Below are 22,447 nucleotides of genomic sequence, written 5' to 3' on the forward strand. Positions count from 1 at the left end.
GGAGCGGAGAAAGCAGAGGGCGAGGGGGGGGTAGGCGGTGGGGGGTGCCTGGAGGGCGGTGGGGGGCTGCGGGGAGAGGCTGCCTTTGAAGCAGGCGCCTGGGAGGGCCTCATGGAGCAGACAGGCAGGAGGCAGGGGGAGAGGCTGAGGGCGGCGACAGGACGTGCAAAGGCCCTGAGGCAGGAAAGGCCGCAGAACGTGGGAACGGGCTGAGGACAGGCCTGTTGGGAAGGAGGTCTGTGGGGCTGCCCGCAAAGCCTCTGGACATGAGCGGGAGCCATGGAGGACTCCAGGGAGGGGCCGGCCCCTGCAGTGGGGGAGAGGGGCTTGGAGGCAGCCCCTTAGCCTGGGCTTCCAGCTGCCGAGGAGCCCAATCGAGAAGGCCCGTCCCGGGCAGCCCCCCAGGCCTCGGCGGACCCCGCTGGTAAAGCAGCCCCGGCTCCCCCACACCCTGCACCCACCACCCACGTGCCGCACTTGACGAGGGCTGAAGGAGGACGCAGGAGAGAGAACAGCCGGGGACACCGCCGCCCCCACCGCTGCCTGGCCCAGGCGTGACGCCGGGTGGGGAGGGGCTGCGCGGGGTCCAGGGCATCGGCCGCCAGGGCCGGCGCGTGCCCGGGGGCCACCAGCTGGCTCCACAGACCTGCCTGCCGTGCCGGGGGCCGTGGGGCCCTCCCGCTGCCCACCCCAGCCCTGGCCGGCAGCTGCCCTGCGGGGGACAGCGCGGCCGGCGGCTCAGCCCCGGGGCCCGTAGGTGCCGCCCCGAGACAAGGCTCCTTTTGGCCCCACGCGTGCGTCACATGCCCCCCGGGGCCCTGCGCTGGGGCCGTGACCTGGACAAACAGGCACCCCTGCCCGCGTGGGTGGGGGCGGCGGGCACAGGCGGACGCGTAGGACAAGGGAAAGTGCTGGGGGCGAAGGAGGGGCACGGGGGCGTGGGCGGGGGCCGCCATGGCTGGAGGGGAGGGACCGTGGGGTGCTGTGTGGCTGGCCCCAGTGGCCGGCCCTCCCTGGGCTCTGCCCCGTGCCTGCTGGGGAGCACCGAGCCCTCTGCTCCTGGCGCCCGCTCTCCGTGCGGTGAGGCCTGCCTGGCACGACGGGAGCAGTGCTGGCCGCCGATCTTCCTGAGCAGGCATTGTCCCGTCGGGTCCTCCCAGCGGCCCAGTGGTGGTGGCCCTCTCATCGATGGGGAAACTGAGACCCAGGTACAGAGACCGAGCTCAGAGCGCCCCAGCATGCCGGGCCCTGGAGCGCTGGGTCAGTCGGCCCCTTAGATAAAATCCACGTGACGTTCTTAGAATGGGTGGCGGTGGGGGTCCCCAGATGCAGGAGCCGGGGGGTGTGGGGTGCACTCAGGGAAGGCTCCCTGGAGGAGGTGGTGGGGCAGCCCTCCCGGGCCGCTGCTCGCCCCCTTCCTGATGGGGGCTGGCCTCCCACGGGCCTGGAGCCAGGGGCTGAGCTTGGCGCTGGGGTGGGAGGGACGTTCCATTTTTAGGCTGCTGCCAGGAAGAGGGGCCGGGCCTGTCCCTCCAGAGGACGAGAGCACGACTGACCCTGGGGCCCGGCCAGCCGACGGCAGGGTCGGGGCACGGTGTCCCGGTCTCCTGAGCTCCAGCCGGCCCACGTCCCCACTGCCTCTGCCCCGGGGACCGGGGCTGCGCTCTCAGCCCCCCGAGACCAGCCGGCGTCCAGCGAGAGCCACCGCCTGGGGCCAGGTGACCCGAGTCCCAGACCCCAGCGTGACCCCCGAGATTGGGCCGAGCCTCTCGGAACCCGCGTCCTCGTCTGCGGCTCGTGCTGGCTCCAACGGGGCCACGCGCAGGACCTGGCCAGAGCGAGCCAGGGCCTGGCGTCAGCCGTCCTTTATTCAGCTAGGGTGACGGGTCCGGTTCCCACCCTGCGCCCCCTACGGCACAGGTTTCGGGGAGACGTTCTAGGCTTGCCGGACCTCCTGTGTCGTCGGGGGTTCGTCTCCATCCTCTCCTCGGGGGCAGCTCACGGTACACGGGCGCTGCGATTCACGTGGCCAGGTCTCCCGCTGGAGGCTGAGGCCCCGCACGTCGTCACGCTCGCAGACGCGCCTGCCAGCGCCCTTCCCCTCCCCTCCAGGAGCCTTCGGCCCCTCTGCCAGCATGACCTGCTTCCCTCTTCCCGTGAGCAGCAGTGCAGGGCCTGTGGGCACCGCGCCTGGAAAGCCCCCTGCGTTCTACTCCAAAAATGGAAATGCCCAGGAGAGTGGAGGATTGTTCCCGGCACACATGTGGGCTGTTGAAGCAGTTTTAGTGAGATGTATTCAGATGCCATACAGCCCATCCAGTGTGTCTACTCAATGGCTTTTCGTATAACCACAGGGTTGTATGTTCATTACCACAAAAAAATTCTAGAACAATTTCATTCCTCCAGAAAGAAAAGCTCCACGCCCCGCAGCAGTGATGTCTCAATCCCTCTCTCCTTCCCCAGGCCTACATAGCCACTAATCTAATTCCATCTTTATAAAGTGATTTCTCTTTACATGTTATATCAGTGGAGAATCATTCAATATATAGTACTTTGTGCTTGGATTCTTACCCTTAGAATAATGATTTTTCACTTTTTATTTTAAAGTACTTTCAACCTTATAGAACAGTTGCAAAATAATATAAACCCCAGGCAGAGAACGCCAACATCTCCCCACGCCTCACCCCAAGACACCCAGATCCACCCACTTACCATTTTACCGCATGTGCCGAATCATTCTTCCTGTCCTTGTATCTTTCCGGCCTTCTGTCCTTCTGTCTCTATCGTCTAAACATTTACGAGTGAGTTGTAGACATCGTGCTTCCCGAAACGTTTAATACTGCCACAGTCATGTCCTGAGAACAAGGATCCTCATTTATGTCACCACTTTCAGCTCAGTTATCAAGTTCAAGCAATTTAACGCGGGCATAGAGCTTACAGTCTAAATTCCAGTGTTTCCAAATACCTCAATGATGGCCTTTTCTCCTCACTTATTAGGTCCAGTCCAGGGCTCACTCACGCTCCCTTTCTCTCTCTCTCTCTTAAATTGCGCAAACCTAGATTCAGCAGGAACTTTCTCAGCCAGCCCTTCCCCAACATACAGTTCAGTGGGATTCGTCACATTCACAGTGTCGTGCAACCCTCACCACCATCCTTCTAGAATTTTCCCACCCCCCCCAAAAGAAGTGCCGCACCCACTGTGCTTCCTTCCTCAGTTTTTCTTTTTTACGTGGGAAGCAGGCGCTCAACCACCGAGCCACATGGGCTTCCCCCCAGGATGCTTTCACTCTCCGTCCCCTCGCTCGCCCTCTCTCCTGGCAGCCCGCGCTCTGCTTTCTGCCATCACGGCTTTGCACGTTGCCGCTCTTTCATCTAAGCGCACTCGGACGATATCTGTCCCCGTCTGGCTGGTTCACTTCGTCCAGCACGATGTTGTCTAGATTCATCCCCGTAGCAGCACGTTCCAAAACGTCATTCCTTCTTAAAAGCCAAATATCCCATTGCCTGGTGCGCCACGTCTCGTGTATCCATTCCTCTCCTGATGGGCGCTTGGGCTGTGTCCACCCGTGGACTATCGTGAGTCACGCTGCGATGACCGTTGGGGCACAAGGATCTGTTTGTGTCCCTGATTTCAGTTCTTCGGGGTGTATACCTAGAAGTGGGGTTGCCGGGTCGCGTGGTAATGCCCCGCTTAGCGTGTCGAGGTTTCCCCACGGTGCCTGCACCAGTTTACCTGGCCGCCAGCAGGAACGGTGTCCTCAGGCTCCCACTTCCCCGCATCTTTCCCACCCCTTCTTCTCTGTGCTTTTGTTTGTTTTATGACAGCACTGACGGGGCTAGCACCGCCTGCTGCCTGTCCCCTCTTCCTCTGCGTCCCCAAGGCTTTTTAGAGCTCTTGGGCTCCGATGGGGAAGGAGTCTCTAAACCCACGCAGCGCCCCTTCCAGAGCGCCCTCCTCCTGGAGGCTGGTCCTGCCTCCTGCGGCCTTCCTGGAAGCGGGGCAGGACGGAGAGGCGGGCTCGGTGGCGGCTGCCAGGGGTGCCCGCTCCCCGCACCCAGCGGTGGGCGACGTGGGCGGGGAGAAGGAACAGATGAGGCCTTGGGCTCGGCCCCGAGGACCCCCCCAGGCTGGCGCGCGCTGGCGGCTCCTGGCTCCGTGGGGACAGCGGCCGCAGGCTCCCGTGGCCGTGACCCGCAGGGAGGGGCACGGTTTACCGCCAGCCCGGGCCTGGCTCTTGTGTCACCCGAAAGCAGAAGGGCCGTCAGATACGCTCACCCTCGCGTGGGGTGACATGTACCCGGATGTCCGCTTCTGGCTGTTCATCAAAAGGAAAAAAGAAGAACAAATACTGGTCGCAACACGCCAGTAAAAAAAAATTTTTTTTTTTAATATTAGAGAAGTTGTAAGTTGATAGAAAAACCACGCTGCAGATACAGAGTTCCTTTATTATCCCACCCAAAGCCCCGTACACAATTTCCCCAAGCATCAACACTTGGTGTTAGTGCGGTGCTTTTGTTTACAGCTGGTGAAGCGATATTATTAAAATTACACAATCAGCTACAGTCCAGAACTGACACTGAGGTTCACTGTGTTGTACAGTTCTGGGGTTTTGGTGGTTTTTTTTGTTTGTTTCTAATTTTTATTCTGGTGACATATATACATGCTAAAATCCCCCCCCCCTTCTTTTTTTAAAAAGAGGTGCCAGGAATTGAACCCAGAACCTTGCACATGGGAAGCAGGTGCTCAACCACTGAGCTACATCCACGCCCCATTGAGAGCTGGTTTTTTCATTTGTTTCGTTTATAGGAGGTCCTGGGGATATCAAACCCCAGACCTCACACATGGGAAGCAGGTGCTCAATCACCAGAGCTACATCTGCTCCCTAAAATTTCCTATTTTAACCACTTCCAAATATACAAGTCTGCGTTGCTCTGCTACCTTCACTACCATCCTTTACCAAAACTCCTGTCGCCCGGATACTCTTGACCAAGTAACCGGTAACTCCCTATTTCCCACCTCCACTCCTCCCTGCCCCCCGTAATCTGTATTCTAGTATCTGACTATGACTTTGCATACTCTAATTAATTCCTGTAAGACTGTACAATATTTGTCTCTCTGTGTCTGTCTGCTTTCACTTGACATGAGCTCCTCAAGCTTCATCCTTGTCGCTTGTATCAGAGCTTCATTCCTTTTTACAGCTGAAAAATTCCACCGTGTATAAATATATATGCCACTTTTTAAAAAGCAGTTTTATTGAGATATACTCGCATACTGTACAATCCATCCAAAGTGTACAGTCAATGGCTTTTTTTATAATCACCTTTTTTTTATAGCCTGGCTCAGCAGATGCAGGCTCTGTTTCCTTCCTCTTACCTTCTTTCCTTCCTCCCTTCTTTCTTTTACAAATTTTTCATGAGAGAAGTTGTGGGTTTACAGAACAATGATGCATAAAATGCAGGATCCCCGTATACCACCCTATTATCAGCACCTTGCGTTGGTGTTACAATTGATACAAAAGCATTTTTATAATTATACTAGTAACTGGAGTCCATAGTTTAATTTAGGGTTCACTGTTTGTGTTGTGTAGTTCCACAGATTTAGAATTTTTTTTTTTCTAGTACCATATATGCAACCTAACATTTCCCCTTTTAACCACATTTAAATATATAATTCGTGGTCTTAATTATAGTCACAGTGTTGTGCTACCATCACTGCCATCCATCACCAAAACTTTCCCTTCACCTCAGAAGAGAAACTCTCTACCTTTTAAGCCTAAATTCCGTATTTCCCTCTCCACCCCATCCCCTGGTAACCTCTTCTAGATTCTGACTGAGTTTGCTTTCTCTAATTCTTTTTTTCCCCCCTAATTGTTTCATATCAGCGAGATCATGCAATATTTGTCCTTTTGTGCCTGGCTTATTTCACTCAGCATGGTCTTTTCATCAAGAAGGGTGCTAGCTTTTGCCACCCCTTCTGAGTCAGTTGAGGTGAGCCTGGGGGGCTTTCCCTTGATTGATCATGTGGTGTGTTGCATTTATTGATTTTCTTGTGCTGAGCCCCCCTTGCATACCTGGGCTAAATCCCACTTGATCGTGGTGTATAATTCTTGTAATGTGCTGTTGGATTCAGTTTGCTGGCGTTTTGTTCAGGATTTTTGCACCTATATTTGTAAGAGATATTGGTTTGCAGTTTTCTTTTCTTGTGGTATCCTTATCTGGCTTTGGTATAAGGGTGAATTTGGCCTCGTAGAGTGAATTAATGAGTGTGGCAGTTTGTTAGTATTTGTTTTTTTTAAAGATTTATTTTTAAATCTTCCCCCCCTCCCCAGTTGTCTGCTCTCTGTGTCCATTTGCTGTGTGTTCTTCTGTGACCGCTTCTATCCTTAGCAGCAGCACGGGAATCTGTGTTTCTTTTTGGTGTGTCATCTTGTTGTGTCAGCTCTCCATGTGTGCGGCGCCATTCCTGGGCAGGCTGCACTTTCTTTCGCGCTGGGCGGCTCTCCTTATGGGGCGCACTCCTTGCGCGTGGGGCTCCCCTACGTGGGGGACACCCCTGCGTGGCAGGGCACTCCTTGCGCGCATCAGCACTGCGCATGGGCCAGCTCCACACGGGTCAAGGAGGCCCGGGGTTTGAACCGCGGACCTCCCATATGGTAGGCGGACGCCCCATCCATTGGGCCAAGTCCACTTCCCAGTTTGATGGTATTTGTGAATTGCCCAAAAAGAGAAAAATTACGTTTGTAAACTGGTCTGTTCTTCTGAGTATTGATACTGTCTGAATGCACTGGGTGCATCTGACTGTCTTGATTAAATTACCCGTTAAGATTAGGGTTTTGATTCAGCCACGTCAGTAGGGCATGACTCAGGGGTTGAGTCCCCACCCTCTTGGGGGGCCGATAGAAACAGGCACTCAAGAAGACACAGAAGAAGGTACAGGAAGAAAGAGAGCTCCAGAGTCACCAAAGAGGAGAGCGGAGTCAGTCACCTGATAGTTTGCAGCTGAGCAAGCCTGGAAAGAACGAGCCCCATGCCAGACTGATTCCAGGAAGCTCTGCGAGGCGAGCCCTCTGCCAGCCCACAGCTGAGATCAGAAGAAGCTGGGCCCACGGAGTCTTGGGAGGAAGAGGAAGGAAAGGCCAGGTGGAGATGGGCCGCCATCTTGCTTCAGCACGTGGCCGTTGACTGGTGAGAAAGCAGCCTCGAGTGGGACGCTTTAGGGTCTTGTTTTATAAACACCCTTTACAAAAGCCGAAAGATTTCTGGTTCTATTTTGCATCAGCACCCTTTTCACTGCCTAATACAATGAGTATGCCCTTTTTAAATTTTTTTTTTGATAGTGTTTAGCAGGATTGGTGTTCATTCTTCTTGGAATGTTTGGTAAAATTCCCCCATGAAGCCATCTGGTCCTGGGCTTTTCTTTGTTGGGAAGGTTTTAAAATAACATTTTCCCCCAATTTTTAAGTCAATTGCACAATATGGAAAACTGGAAAGGGAAACGGATGTGGCTCAGGTGACTGGGCTCCCCCCTTCCATGGGGGAGGCTGCTGGTTCAGATCCTGTACCTCTTAAATTAGATAGCAAGCTGATGCAACGGGCAGGTGCAGCAAGCTGACACAAGAGACGCAAGAAGCGAAAACATAACGAGAGAGACAACCAAGCAGGGAGAAGAGCTTCCCGGGGCCTGCTAAAGAAGACAGCTAACAGACGTGATGGGCAAGGCACAGCGAGCTGATACAACAAGATGACGCAACAAGAGATGCAGGGAGGAAAAACATAGTGAGAGACGCAACAAAGCAGGGAGCAGAGTTGGCCCAAGCGATTAGGCACCTCCCTCCCACATCAGAGGTCCTGGGTTCAGCTCCCGGTGCCTCCTAAAGAAACAAGGAAGTTGAACAGATGTAGCAAGTGAAAAACAACAAGAGGGGTGAGGAGAAAAATAAATAAATAAAATAAATCTTAAAATAAAGAAAGAAGAAACTGGAAAACACCCAAAGCAAAGAAGACAAAAGTCATCCTGAATGACAGGTACTTTACAGGCTGACATATCCTTCTAGGTCTAGGTCCTGGTTTGTAGACGCACAACTGAGCAGGCGTTTTTATGTGGTCGAGATCACACACAATGTATCACGCTTTTTTACGAATATTTACCAGTTCAGAGTCCCAAAGTCACGAGTATTGTGATAGCCAAGAATACAGGACACCACCTCAATCGGGGGAGAAAATGTATTCCTGCCTTTCTTGGGGACAAAAATGTCATAAAAGACAGAAAGGGCAACAGGCCTCTATCGATATTGGCAGAGTCGCAAAAACTGCATTTCCTTAATGCTCAATTCAAAATGACACATAAGGCAATGGAGTACAATAAGTAAAAGGCTTCTATGAGAATTCATTATCGGATCTCTACTGAATAGTAGCAAGAAGGTATGCTTCCATTGAATTAGGTGACCATGTTTTCCTACATTGTAACCAAGAGATGCACGCGCACATCAGCGGCTAGCATCGGAGTGGAAACAGACACACATCTGCACCCATCCCTCCCCCTGCACCGCCTTCCGCCCCCCTGCAGCCAACGTCATGGACAAGTCCTGGTGCCTCCTACTCAGAGGTGGTTTAACAAGTCCACGGCGACGACGCTTCTTTTCTATTCGTTTAACAAAAAAAAGACACAAATTTGTTCATTTATACTAGTTGCTGTTCTGTTGAGATCTTCTCTTCCTTCTCCTTCTGTGGGGTCGGTAGTAATGTCCCCCTTTCCGTTTCTGATTTCAGTCATTTGCATCCTCTTTCTTCATCAGCCCTGCCAAAGTTCTGTCAATTTTTATCATCATCTTTTTTTAAAAAGATTTATTTATTTATTTATTTATTTATTTCTCTCCCCTCCCCCCACCCCGGTTGTCTGTTCTCTGTGTCTATACGCTGCATGTTCTTCTTTGTCTGCTTCTGTCGTCAGCGGCACGGGAATCTGTGTCTCTCTTTGTTGCATCATCTTGTTGTGTCAGCTCTCTGTGTGTGCGGCACCATTCCTGGGCAGGCTGCACTTTCTTTCGCGCTGGGCGGCTCTCCTTATGGAGTGCCATCTTGTGCGTGGGGCTCCCCTATGCGGGGGACACCCCTGCGTGGCACGGCACTCCTTGCGCGCATCAGCACTTCACATGGGCCAGCTCCACACGGGTCAAGGAGGCCCGGGGTTTGAACCGTGGACCTCCCATGTGGTAGGTGGACGCCCTAACCACTGGGCCAAGTCCACTTCCCTCATCAATCTTTTTAAAGGACCAACTTTGGGTTTTGTTCTATTATGCTTTTTATTCTCTATTTCATTTACCTCCACTCTTATCTCTGGTAGTTCCTTCTATCTGCTTCCTTTGGGTTTAGTTTACTTTTCTTTTTTTAGTTCTTCCAGTTTTGAGGTTAGGTCTCTGAGTTGAGATCTATCTTCTTTTTTAATGTAAGCATTTAGAGCAATAAATTTCCCCCTCAGCACTGCCGTTGCCACATCCTGTAAGTTTTGCTGTGTTGTGTTTTCATTGTCACTCACTTCAAGATATTTCCCAAGTTTCCTCTTTAACCTGTCAGTTGTTTGAGAGTATGTTGTTTAATTTACATGTGTTTGTGAATTTTCCCTTTATCTTTCTGTTACTGATTTCTAGCTTCATTCTGTTGTGGTTGGAGAACACGCATTCTATGATTTCAGTATTTTTGAATTTGTTAAGACTTGTTTGGTGACCCAACACAAGGTCTGTCCTGGAGAATGATCTGTGTGCACTCAGGAACATGTATTCTGCTGTTGTAGGGTAAAGTGTGCTACATGTGTCTGTTAGGGCTAGTTGGTTTAGAATCTTGTTCAGGACCTGTATTTCCTTATTGATCTTTTTTTTTTAAAGATTTATTTTTATTTATCCCCCCCTTGCCACTTGCTCACTGTCTGCTCTCCGTGTCCATTCACTGTGCGTTCTTCTGTCTCTGCTTGTCTCCCTTTGTTGTGTCATCTTTCTGCACCAGCTCTCCGTGGGCGCGGGCTGTCAGTTCTCCATGGCATGCAGGCGAGCCTGCCTTGACAAGGAGGCCCCGGGAAGTGAACCCAGGGCCTCCCATATGGTAGACGGGAGCCCAGGCGATGGAGCCACAGCCGCTGCCCCCTTACTGATCTTCTGACTAGATGTTCTATCCATTATTACAAGTCACGTGTTAAAGTCTCCTACTGTGACCGTAAAATTCTCATTTTCTCCCTTCAGATCTGTCAGTATTTGCTTCACGTATAAAGGGGCTATGTTGTTAGGTACAAATGCATCTCTTAATTGTTACATCCTTACCAGCATACAAGGAATAAGCCTAGAACTGGGACCGCCTGGCCATGCGGTACCTCTGTCCTTCCTTCCGGAGGCACCTGCCAAACTTTGCTCCCCAGCGGCTCCGGTTACTTCTTTTGACTCTCGTCATGGCACGTAGGTAGAAAAATGCCGTGCTCACTGCACCTTTCCCTGTTTTGCTTCTCGCGGGCTCTCCAGGGTCAGGAGTGGCGCTCAGTCTTGAGGAGCGTCCCCCTCAAATCCTCGTCCAGTGAGTGGACCGCCACACCCCAGGTTCCCGGAGCGACCCCGACGCATCCCCGACCCTGTCCGCGTGACGGATCCCTCGTCCCAGACGTCCTCCGAGTCCCCGCCGGCAAAGAGGACGCCTGTCCTGACCTCGGGCTTCTCCCTTCCCTTTTCAGAATATGCCGAGTTTTTGCACTGCAAGTCCAAGAAGTTTACAGACTTTGACGAAGTCCGGCAGGAGATAGAGGCGGAGACGGACAGGGTCACGGGGACCAACAAAGGCATCTCCCCCGTGCCCATCAACCTGCGCGTCTACTCGCCACACGGTAGGAGCGCGGCGTGCATACCCGCCACCCCCCCGGGGCACACTCCCACCCCCCGGCACGCTCGGTCGCCATCTCCCCACCTTGGATAGGTGCCCAGAAAGCGATTCCAGCTCTCAGAAAAACACGGCCTTGCAGGGGGACCGCCGGGAGTGGTGGGGACGGCGGCCACCGGCAACCGGACGCCCCTTGGGAAGGGGGCAGTTGCCCCCCGGCTCCCAGGCAGCGGCGGCCCCGGAGCGGCGCAGGCTCGCGGCAGCCCATCCGCTGCTGCTTTGCCGGGGGCCCGAAAGCTAGGGGCCCTGCCTCCAACAGAGCAGCGGCGGCCACCGCCAGCGCAGCCAGCCCTCGGGGACTCTCCCGACCTGCTCGGAACTGCCCGTAGGATGGGTTCCCACATTTGTTTTTGAAGGCATATCGCCCGCACGTAGCTCAAATCGAAAAATGATGGCAGGGTGTGTGCAGGGAAAACCTGCCCCTTCCCCCCAGGGTGACATGTTTTCACGACTTTCAGAGGATGTCGGCTGTCTGCCCGAGCCCTGATTGGAACTGCCTGATGGACGTGCGTGCGCGTCCCCCTTTTGCTCAGATCGTAGCAGAGCACAAAGCTCTTTCACGCTCCCTTCCGCCCGAGCACACCTTGGGGAGCGTTTGTTTCTTCTCAGGACGCAAAGAGCATCACATTTGTGTTTTTATTTTTTTTAAAAGATTTATTTAAATCAGTTGTCTGTTCTCTGTGTCTATTTGCTGCATGTTCTTCTTTGTCCGCTCCTATCCTTATCAGCGGCGCAGGAATCTGTGTCTCTTTGTTGCGTCATCTTGCTGTGTCAGCTCTCCATGTGTGCGGCGCCATTCCTGGGCAGGCTGCACTTTCTTTCGCGCTGGGCGGCTCTCCTTACGGGGCGCACTCCTTGCGCGTGGGGCTCCCCTACGCAGGGGACACCCCTGCGTGGCAGGGCACTCCTTGCGCGCACCAGCACTGCGCATGGGCCAGCTCCACACGGGTCAGGAGTCCCGGGGTTTGAACCGCAGACCTCCCATGTGGAAGACGGATGCCCTAACCACTGGGCCAAGTCCGCTTCCCACATTTGTGTTTTTAGAAATCCAATGCACCACCCATTGCGCAACAGAGCACACCCGTCTCTGTGTTTTCAGGGCTTCCTCGGCACGGGCCGAACTTGACTTACCCACTTCAGCTGAGCCCGCTGCGCAAACGCAGCCGTCCCTGTGTTGACACGCCGTCTCCTCAGTGTTGCGCGGGCGCGCGGCGCCAGGGGCCCTGGAGCGTGGGTGGGGTCCCGGCTGCAGTCCCTGCGCCCGTGGGGCCTCGCCACCGCCCCGCCCTGACCGCCCGCCCCTCTGCCCTCCCCCCAGTGCTGAACCTGACCCTCATCGACCTGCCGGGCATCACCAAGGTGCCTGTGGGCGACCAGCCCCCGGACATCGAGTACCAGATCAAGGACATGATCCTGCAGTTCATCGGCCGCGAGAGCAGCCTCATCCTGGCCGTCACGCCCGCCAACATGGACCTGGCCAACTCGGACGCCCTCAAGCTGGCCAAGGAGGTCGACCCCCAAGGTACCCGCCGCCTCCCCGGGAGAAGCCCTCGGGCCCCCGCCGTTCCCCACGGGGTGCAGCAGTGCCAGCGGTCGCCCCCGGGGCCGGGGCGTGGCAGCTGGGGAGTTCGGGAGGGCAGCGGGGAGAGCCCGGGCCTCGAAGGGCACGGGCGCGCTTCCACGCTCCGCCTCGCCAAGTGGCCTCCCCTCCCCGGGGCTTGTCTCCCGCCTTCTCCTCCCCCTCCCCTACACCCCCATTTAATGGGAACGGCCACCCCAGACTCTCGGGCTGTAGGTTGTCTCCACACAGTCCTCAGCGCAGGGTTGGAAACTCACACATTTACCAGGCGGGTAAAGAACGACGAGGTTGTGCAGCAGGTCAGGGCGAGAGGGAGCGGTGGGGCCTGTGGCGTCCCTGGCCAGGAGCTTCAAGGTCAAGCTTTCCCTCGGGCCGCGAACTCACTGGGTGTTAGTTGCGCCCCTGCTCTGCACCAGGCCCTGTTTTGGCCCTGGGAGGCCCGAAGGGGACAAAATCAACAAGGGTCCCTGCCACCCGTGGGGAGAAAGAACACAGCCAGGGCCGAAGCCAGGGAGAGAATTGCAGGCAGTGGTAGGTTCTGGGGAGAGAGGAGAACCAGTCGCCTGTGCCTTCAGGAGCCTCTGAAGGAGTGAGGTGTTAGGCAGGATCAGAACGGGGAAGAGGCAAACCGGAGGATCACGGGCAGTGGGTGATTTTGAGCCCGGCTTGTTCGAGATCCAGCACGGGGGCCTTGAGTGGGTGGTGCAGGGGGTGGGGAGGGCCAGGGGCTGGGCGAGCAGCCCCTTGTGGACTGCAGCAAACTTTGGGGGCGTTTTAGCCGAGTGCAGCCAAAACCAAAACGTTTACCAAACGGCTGGAATTCCCAGGCGACTCGGGGGGCAGTCGGGACGGGTGGGGAAGTTGAGGGAGTCAGGCTCCTTGGCTCTCCGGGTTTGCAGCCCTCGGGCAGGGCCCAGGCGCCTTCAGTGAAGGGGCCTGCTTCTCCCCGCCGGACTGTCATCTCCTTCAAACTCAGGGCCATGCGCTACGCCTCTGTCCCCCTCAGTGAACAGGGACAGGCTGTGCCCGCTTCCTCGCCCGACCCACCCAGGCGTGCTTTCCCAGGAGAGGCTGCCCCGCTCCCGGGGGCCCTGTGCCCAGGGCTCACAGCCCCCCTCCGCTCACATCAACCCCATCCTCCTGGGAAATGGGGCGCAACGGTGACGACACATTGGATGCCTGACTGGGCGAGGAAAAAGTGGGCCTGAACGCACTGAAACACGCCTGGTCAACTTGAGGCTGGCGTTCGTTCTTTCCCAAGCGTGTTTTCCTGCCTTTGCACGTGTTTGTGATTGCTACCACCTCTACAGATCTAGAGCCTAAAGCGAGACAGCAGCGCACGCCCACCCCGTGGAGGAGCTGCGGGCTCCGCTTGCTAGGTAGCCTTCCAGGGTTCTCTCTCGCACGTTTTCGAAGTGGGACCATTGCTTCTTTATTGTTCTGGAATTGCTGTGACCCCTCCCCGGGCGCATCCGTCTCCCTCGCCCTGCCTCTCCCCTTCCTTCCGGGTACAAGCTTTGTAGTTGTCCCTGGACGCGGCCACACGGCGCCCTGGAGAGACGGGCCCGGTTTCCACTCCCCCCAGCCGCGTTTGAGCGGGTCGAGGCCCTGGGAGGGCACAGGCGTCACCGCCTCCCCGTCCACCTTGGCATCCCCGGGGCCGTCTCCCCGGGCGCGCCTCTCTCTCTCCTGCGCGTCGCGCCCGCGCGGCACGTCCACACGCGGCCAGCCCGGAGGCTGGTCCCCAGGGCCGGCTGTGGCGGTTGAGCGCTTGGCGTTAGACGGTGCTGCCAGGATCCCCGTGACTCTGGATGACGTGGGGCGACGAGACATTAATTCCACAGGGTGGTGACCGGCGCGGAGTTTTGGTCACTCGGGTGGAACGAAACCCTAGACGCGGTGGCCGCGGATGCGCGTGCTGTCGGGACCCTGCCCGCGCTGCGGGCGGCACAGCTCTGAGCCCCCGGCCTGTGGGTCGAGTTCCGCCGCAGTCGCCCCCCGACCCTGCAGCAGCAAGATGCTGTGTGGGTGCCGAGCCCGAAATGCCGAGGGTGGCGGGCGACCCTCTCAAGCTGGGGCCGCCGCTTACCGTCCTCGCCTGACGCGGGGTGGGCTGGGTCCCAGGGAGGTGAAGCGACGGCCCCTCCCAGGTCCCATGGCTTGGAAGGGGCCGGCCCGCTGGACCCCAGGTGGCCGGGGGCCGCAGCCCCTGCCGCGTGTCCTCAGGCGCCCTCTGACCCCCCGGCTCTCGCAGGCCTGCGGACCATCGGCGTCATCACCAAGCTCGACCTGATGGACGAAGGCACCGACGCCAGGGACGTCCTGGAGAACAAGCTGCTCCCCTTGAGAAGAGGTGCGGCCGGGCGGGGGCGCGGGGGCTCTCGGGGCGGCGTGCGGGGCAGGGGGGGCCAGCAGGGACACACGCACCGCACCGTCCCGTCGCCCCGCTGCCCCGGTTACGTTTTGTTGTAAATCCTTCTTTCTTTTTTCCCCTATAAACGTCTGGTGTCTCTTTTCCTTTCTGATCTGTGCATATTTGTTTCTCACTTACCCGGTTGACACCCGCTCACTGTCTCCTGCACGTCACACCCGTGACACACGGACACACCGGCTTTTAGAAAACAAGCGTGCAGGAAGAGGAAAGTAAAATCAGCCGCAGTCCTACTGCCCGAGAGAGCCTTTACTTAACCCTCTGGATCTCCTTCCAAACAGTTTTTTCCCCCCCGAGTTTGTAACTTTTTTTGATTTTTGTACTTCCTGGCTGGTAGAAAAACTTTCAGACATTCTCAAAAGCAGAGAGAAGAGTTGGATGGCCCCCACGGACCCGTTACCAAGCTTCCGTGGTCTTCAACTTTGGGCCAGTCTGGAATTCCCATCCTCTCCTCTCCTACCGTTGTTATTTTTTTCCTGGGAGGTTTTAGAGCAAGCCCTAGGCATCGTATCAGTTTTCACATAAATCCCTAAGTTTCCTTTCTCCCCGTTCCCCCTCCCATCCTCTTTGGTTTTCCCGTACCATTTATTCGTGGCTCAGACCGGATCGTGTGACCCGTATAACGCGCCCCATTTTGAGCCGCGGCCAATGGGAGTGGCCTGGAACCTGGCCGTTAGCTCTGGACGGGGCCTGCCTGGGTTCAGGCTCACAGTCTTCCGACAGGAACAGCTGAAGTATATTCATTTGCAAAAAGGAGGCTAGGTGGCATCGTGTGCCTGTCGTGCACCAGGCCGCGCGCTCTGGGCGGAGGAATTCATCTCATCCCGACGCCCATCTGCCAAGGCGGTTCTCTTCTTATCTCCATTTTATGGTCAAAGAAACCGCGTTGCCCTTGCCCCCAGCTCCCAGAACTAAGAGGCTGCAGGCTGGTGTCTGAACCCACCGCCCCAGCTCCAGGCTGGCTCTTCCGTTTCACTTCGGAGAACATCCCGGAACAGGCCGGCGGTCTTCAGGATGACCCCAGAAGGCCCCGTGGCGGTCCTCGTCGGGGCGTGCCCAGGCCCCCGCTCTGTCCTCCTTGGTTGGACACGAGGGTTGCTTCCCGGTTTCCGCCGTGCTGCAGCACGGAGTGTCCGTGCTCGCTTCTGTGTGTTAGTCCCTGCGCACACACACGCACGCGTGACCCCGCAGCGCTGGGTGCCTTCTGGCCCTCGCACCTTTGCCAGCATCACCTGGGTCTTCGTTCGCTCTCTGGGCTTTTCCCCCATCACTCCTGGGGGCTGAGGTCTGGGATCGGCAGGGGGTGCGCTTCCAGAGCCTTCCTCCCGGCCCGGCCGAGACACCGAGTGGCAAGGTGGTCCTGTGAGGAGAGGGAGCGTGGGTCGGGGCAGAGCCCCCAAACCCTCTCGGCTCCTGGGCTCGGGGGCCCCGCAGAGACTCAGGAAGGAAATGGTGTTGCTGATTAGGGAAAACCCCTTCAGGCCCCCCCTGCACCCGCACCAAGCCCCCCGGCCCCCTTGGTCCCTCGCGCCTGCCCCGGGCCTCCATCTCAGACCCTGAGCGGCCAGACGTGCCCCGTGGCCTTGCCCTGCCCCAGCCCGCTGCCGTCCCTGTCGCCCCGTCGGGGCCCGCCTTTCCGTTGGCACGAAACACAGCCCTGCCCTCTGCCCCTCACCCTTGCTCCCATCTTGCCACCTCGGCTCACTTCTCCAGCTCACGTGCCTGCACCCAGATCCTCCTCGTCAGCCTACGGCAGGCTCCGAGCTCGGGCACCCCAGAAGGAACCCCAGCCAACCTCCCGGCGTTTCTCCCCGTCCCCTGCGCGCGCCATCCCGGATGAGAGAGAGCTGGGGCCCTGCACCGCTGTTCCCCTTCCGATTCCGTGACCTCGGGCGCGCCACCTCCCCGCCCAGGTCCCCTCGTCTGCGAGGAGGACACGGGGACCGATGTGGAGAGGACGCAGTGCAGTCGAGGCCCGCAGGGGGCATGGCGGGCACCTCTGCCCCCCCGAGGCTCTTGAAGTTCCTGCCCGCCGCCCAGGGCGCAGAGAGGCTGCTGCCAGCTGTCCCCAGCCCACCTCCCCCGGCTTTACGGCCCCGCGTCGGTTGATGGAGGCCAAGTCCTTGCTCTTGCACGATACCCACTTGTACCCCGTACAGGTGGGGCCCCGTGCCCACCCTCGGGGAGCTCTTGGCCTCCTGGCTTTTTGGAATGCCGTCCCCCGACCCTTCCCTTCCAGTTTCTTGGTGTCCCATCGCTGCACATCTTGTCATCACGCTGACTTTGTAATTCTGAAAATAGACTTTCATGTTAAAAGAAATTCCAGAACAGTCCGGAAGGCTGTAAATGGAAGAGGTGGGATCTCCCAGCCCAGCCCCTCTTCCAAGAGCTGTTTCTTACAGTTTACTGTTCCCTGTGCTTCGTTCCAGAAAACCCGAATGCAAATATAATCTTTTTTTAAAATTAATTAGGTTTCTTTACATACTCCTCTGATTCCATGTTTCAAGTGTAAAGCTGCGGTCGCCTGGGAATTAGTTTTGGTAGGCCTCCAATCCTGTTTCTTTGCCAGCATCGTGCACTGACTAATCCAGCTTTTCCCCTGCTGGCTTTGAAGCGTTGACCTTCTGTTCCCACCAGGTTCTGGGAATGTTTTTGGACTCTTGCTGTTCTTTTCATCTCTCTGGGCAGGGAAGCCCCGGGAGACTAACCGTTTTAAACATAATAGCTTTTTTTTTTTTTTTAAATATACTTTATTTTTTTAGAAAGAAACTTAGATTGCATAAATGGTACATAAAAAAATATCGGGGATTCCCATATGCCCCACTCCCTAGCCCCCCCACATTTTCCCACATTAACAGCACTCTTCATCAGTGTGGTACATTTGTTAAAATTAATGAGCACATTTTGGAGCATTGCCCTGACCATGGATTGTAGGTTACATTGTAGTTTACACTCTGTCCCACACAATTTTGTAAGTTATGGCAAGATATATAATGATCTGTATTTGTCATTGCATTGTCACTCATGACAATTCCCAAGTCCTGAAAATGCCCCCATATTACACCCATTTTTCCCTCTCCCTCCCCCCAGAACCTCCAGGGACCACTGCCTCCACGTCAATGATAAAAGTTCTTCCATTGCTAGAATCACAATAAGTCTATAGTAGAATAACAGTAAATCTACTCTAGTTCATCATTCATTCCCCAATCCTGAGGATTCTGGGATGGTGATACCCACTGTGCTTCTAATTGAGAGGGGGCTTAGATCCATGGGGCAGATGGATGGGACTGTCTTGCTTGCAGTTGCAGACTCTCTCTGTTCTTTGGGATGGGCATTGTCCATCATCATCTCCTTGTTAGTTGTCCTGGGTGAGTCCAATGAACTGCAGAGTAGGTGTTGCAAGTCTTTTGAGATTCAGGGCCCAGCTGGCACATGAACAGCCCAGAGATTTAGATTTAAGTCTCTTGGACATAAGCCTATCAGCTCTAGTGCTAACTATAGGTTCAAACATAAGGGGCAGAAGAGCCATATGTAGGGAAAACACAATTGAGTCCATCTCTGTCCCGCTGGGGAGCATAAATTCCAAAGAAGGGCCTACTGGCAGGGTGCTGAACTCCTGAGCTGTCTGCCCTGCCTATAGTATCTGGATGTCTCCAGAGCCCTCAGGAGCCCCACTATTTGGGGTAGTATCTACTTTGGCAGTCAATGGGATCCTGCTGACACATGCACAAGCGTAACCTCTGGAATGGCTTTATGACTCACTTTGAAGTCTCTTAGCCATATAAACTCATTTTTCTTTACCTTTCCCCCCTTTTGGGCAAGGTCTTTTTCAAGTTGCCTTGCTAGTTTGTGCTTGGTAGTAATCCTTCGGTGCCAGGGAGGCCTATCCCTGGGAGTCATGTCCCATGCTGGGGGGACATAATAGCTTTGTTGTTGTTGTTATTATTAGCCATATATATTTTTATTGTCTTTTTTTTAATAGATAAGTAGATCACACAAAACATAATAACTATTTAATAGCTTTTACTCTCTAACAAGATTTGTTGTCCCCATGACCCTTCTTTTTTTTTTTTTTCTTGCAATTTTTTTCTTACCGTCCCTTAAAGCTCAGATTGTGGACTTGATCTTCCCCAAAACGTTCCTCTGTCCCCACTCATGCCAGGCTGCTTGTCATCTCTTCTTCCTCCAGACATCTGCTGTTCTCTGGGGGGCCTGCCTCCGCCATGCCCTGCATTGGTGCCCCCCGTGTTCGCTTCTGAGGAATGCGTTCCTGCTCATGGCTGGGCCACAGGTGCCCGGCGGGGGCAGGCTCTCCTCGGCCCTGCCCCCAGCCTGACCCCGTCTCCCCACAGGCTACATCGGCGTGGTAAACCGCAGCCAGAAGGACATCGAGGGCCGGAAGGACATCCGCTCTGCCCTGGCGGCCGAGAGGAAGTTCTTCCTCTCCCACCCGGCCTACCGGCACATGGCCGACCGCATGGGCACCCCGCACCTGCAGAAGACCCTGAACCAGGTACGCGGACGCTCGGGGGCGCCACAGCTGCCGGCGCGGGTCCTGGGCAGCGCCTGTCCGAGCAGCACCGCTTCCATCCCCGTCTGTTGCTCCCACACAGAGTGCACGGGGCCCAGGGCCTGGCCAAGAGCGGGCGCTCAGGGAGCGGGTGCCGCTGCGGGAGTGAGACCCTGGCGGTCGCCTCCATCGCCGTCACGGTTGTTCGCAATGATCGGTCACATCTCCCAGTGGGGTTGGCGACCCGGGTGACGGAGGCCCGGCCTGAGCCACAGAGGCCAGCGGCGGGCTGGGCGGGGGGCCCCGGAGCCTCGGCCCTGGCCCAGCCACAGCCCAGTCGCCCTCCCGTGGCCGTCAGGTGACAGTTATCACGGTCCCCGTCCCCTAGGAGAGTCCGCCTGCTCCACGCCCACGGCGCTGGTGTAGCCAGGGTCAGACGCCAGCAATGCCTGGAACTCTGATCTTTTCCCATCGCTCTTTTTTTTTATATATATATATAGGTAGCGTAGCCACAGGGCTCACAACCAGGTCACAAACAGCAGCAGCGTGAAAAGGCGGACGGGGACGCGCCCCTGCTGCCACCTCCCCTGCCCCATGGGGAGCCGCCGTCTTGACTTCCTTGGAAGTCCCTCCCGGGGGCCTCCTCCTGCCGATCAAAGCAGGAAGGAGCACAGTCACGGCTCACAGGAAGGAGCACAGTCACGGCTCACAGGAAGGAGCGCAGTCACGGCTCGCAGGAAGGAGCGCAGTCACGGTTCCACCCCCTGCTTGTTTTTCTCAGCAGCGTGGCCGGAGCTCTGCGCGTGTCAGGAGTGAATAAGCACTTCCCCGCTGGTGTCCGCAGCCTCGTCCTTTTCCCCCCGCAGACGGGCCATCATTTTTGAGCCCGCTGTCCCCTGGAGGCCGCGGACGGCGCCTCACCTCCCCGCTGAACGGGAGGCAGCAGTTAGTAACAGCGCTTTGCGCGTGTGCCCGCCTCTCGGCAGGCCGCGTCCCGGCGCGGGATCAGGTCATGACGCTGTGCCCGGCGGTGCCCGCGGCCCTCCACCCGAGCCGTCCCCGTTGCTGGCGCTGCCCTCCAGTGGGCGAGGCCCGAGTCTGCCTCGCCGGGTGACGGCAGCTTCCGGAACGGGGGCAGGACCTCAGAGCCCCAGTTGGGCCCGGGTGCCCCCCTGGGACACGGTGGGCAGTGGGGCCAGGGCCCTGTCCTCAGGGGAGGCACACCTCGCGGGGGCGACAGCCGCGAAACGAGCCAGCCGAGCAGTGCCCGCTCGAGTGTAGGCGGTGCTGGGGGCTCCAGCGAGGACCAGGGGCCCCCTGCGGAGGCAGCCCCCTCCGGGCTAGCAGCGAGGGCAGTCAGCGTCCAGGGCCAGCGGGCACCCCCCCTCCGAGAGGAAGCCCACCTCCCCGCAGGTCTGCCTGCACAGAGGAGAGGGGGGAGAGGAAGGGAAGTGAGAGCCCTGCGGGTGGCCAGGGCCTCCGAGGGTCCCCGTCCCTCTGCCTCCCTGCAGGGTAGACGGGGCACTGCTGAGGTCAGCAGGGCCCCGGGAGAGGGGCCGGTAGCAGGCAGCTGGGCTGGGGCAGGGACCTCTGGGCAAGGAGGAGCCCTCGGCCGCCCCCGCTGGCGCCACACCTCGGCGGGAGGCGCCTGGACGCCCCTTTCCCGGCCGGGTGGCTCCGCTTCCCAAGCGTCGGAGGAAAGCGGCAGCGTGCTGCTCGCCACTTTGCGTGAATCCGCCATCCAGTGGCTTTTGTTGCACTGTTTGCTTTTTCCTGTTTTTTACTTTCTTCCGGCACAATAATAAAAAAAGTCATCAGACAGCCCAAACTGAGGGAACGCTGGCCCACCTCCCGTCCCGTGACGCCCGGTTCTCTCCCCAGAGGCGGCCGGGGAGGTGGCTCTGCGGGGATTCCTTCTCGACATGCTCGGCCAGGAAAGGCCTCTGTGGGTGTAGAGGCCTCCTTGTCCCTTCCCTTGCCCCTTTCCTCTCTCCTTTTCTTCCCCTTTTTTAAAAAAAATATATTTTAAACTTCTAATTTTGAAACAATTTCAAACCTACAAGACAGTTGCAAAAATAATACAAACCCCTTACAGAGAACTCCAGTATTTCCCTCTCCCCGCAGAGCCCCCGCGCCACCAATTTTAACCTCGTGCTGGGTTATCCTCTCTGTATCCATCCATCTCTCAATGCATCTAGCTGTCTGTCTGTGTCCGTTAATTATCTGAACATTTGCGAGTACGACGCATACATCACAGTCCTCGAACATTTCCTAAGAGCAAGGCACTCCCTTGTGTAATCACTTTAGTGCAGGGATTTAGTTTGGACGTTGAACACTGATCTAGAGCTGACATCCACGGTCAGTTTTTCCATATGTCCCGCTAATGTTCCTTTGCGCCTTTTCCATCGTTAGATCCCACCCGGGCACATACTGCGTTTAACTGTCCCTGTCTCTTCAGTTTTTCCTGGATTATTTTCAACTGTGGGAGCATATGGACAACATCACCTTCCCCATCCCAACGCCTCCCAAACGCGCCACCCAATGGGATGGGGCATGTGCTACCCCCACCACTATCCATCCCCAGAACTTTCCCAGTCACCCCTCACGGAAACCCTGCTCCCGCTTGGCATAAACTCCCCCTTCTCCCTGGCCCCCTCCCCAGGAGCCTGCACTCTGCCCTCTGTCTCTGCAGCTTCCGTGTTTGCCCGTATTCTCTTTATGGGGTGTAAATTTAACATCTTAGGTCTGTAAGAATCTTGTTTGCTTTGATACCAACCTAACTTTCTACCATATCTGTCCTCCCACCTTTTAAGTAGTTCTTGTCGCAAATTACATGTTTATCCATTAGGAGTTCCAAACCACTGATTTATCGTAACTTTATTTTTTTAAGATTCATATTGTATTCCTCCTCCCCTTGTTGCGTTTGCGCTTGCTGCCTGCCCTCCGTGTCTGTTGTGTCACCTTCTTGTTGCATCATCGTCTCGCTGTACCAGCCTGTCGGGCCAGCTTGCTG

At 56.4% G+C, this 22,447-nt stretch overlaps 1 protein-coding gene across 8 annotated transcripts in view; it reads left to right on the plus strand.

Annotated features, from left to right (window-relative positions):
- The window catches only part of DNM2 (dynamin 2), a 97,402-nt gene that overhangs the window by 31,208 nt on the left and 43,747 nt on the right, over positions 1–22,447 (plus strand). For all 8 annotated transcript variants that reach the window (XM_058290288.2, XM_058290284.2, XM_058290285.2 and 5 more), the window contains exons 3-6: positions 10,712–10,861; positions 12,233–12,436; positions 14,748–14,846; positions 19,277–19,437. In XM_058290288.2, coding sequence (XP_058146271.1) covers positions 10,712–10,861; positions 12,233–12,436; positions 14,748–14,846; positions 19,277–19,437 — 614 coding nt within the window. The remainder of the gene's footprint in view (positions 1–10,711; positions 10,862–12,232; positions 12,437–14,747; positions 14,847–19,276; positions 19,438–22,447) is intronic.

Source organism: Dasypus novemcinctus, chromosome 30 (assembly GCF_030445035.2).
Source record: "Dasypus novemcinctus isolate mDasNov1 chromosome 30, mDasNov1.1.hap2, whole genome shotgun sequence".
NCBI classification, from domain to species: domain Eukaryota; kingdom Metazoa; phylum Chordata; class Mammalia; order Cingulata; family Dasypodidae; genus Dasypus; species Dasypus novemcinctus.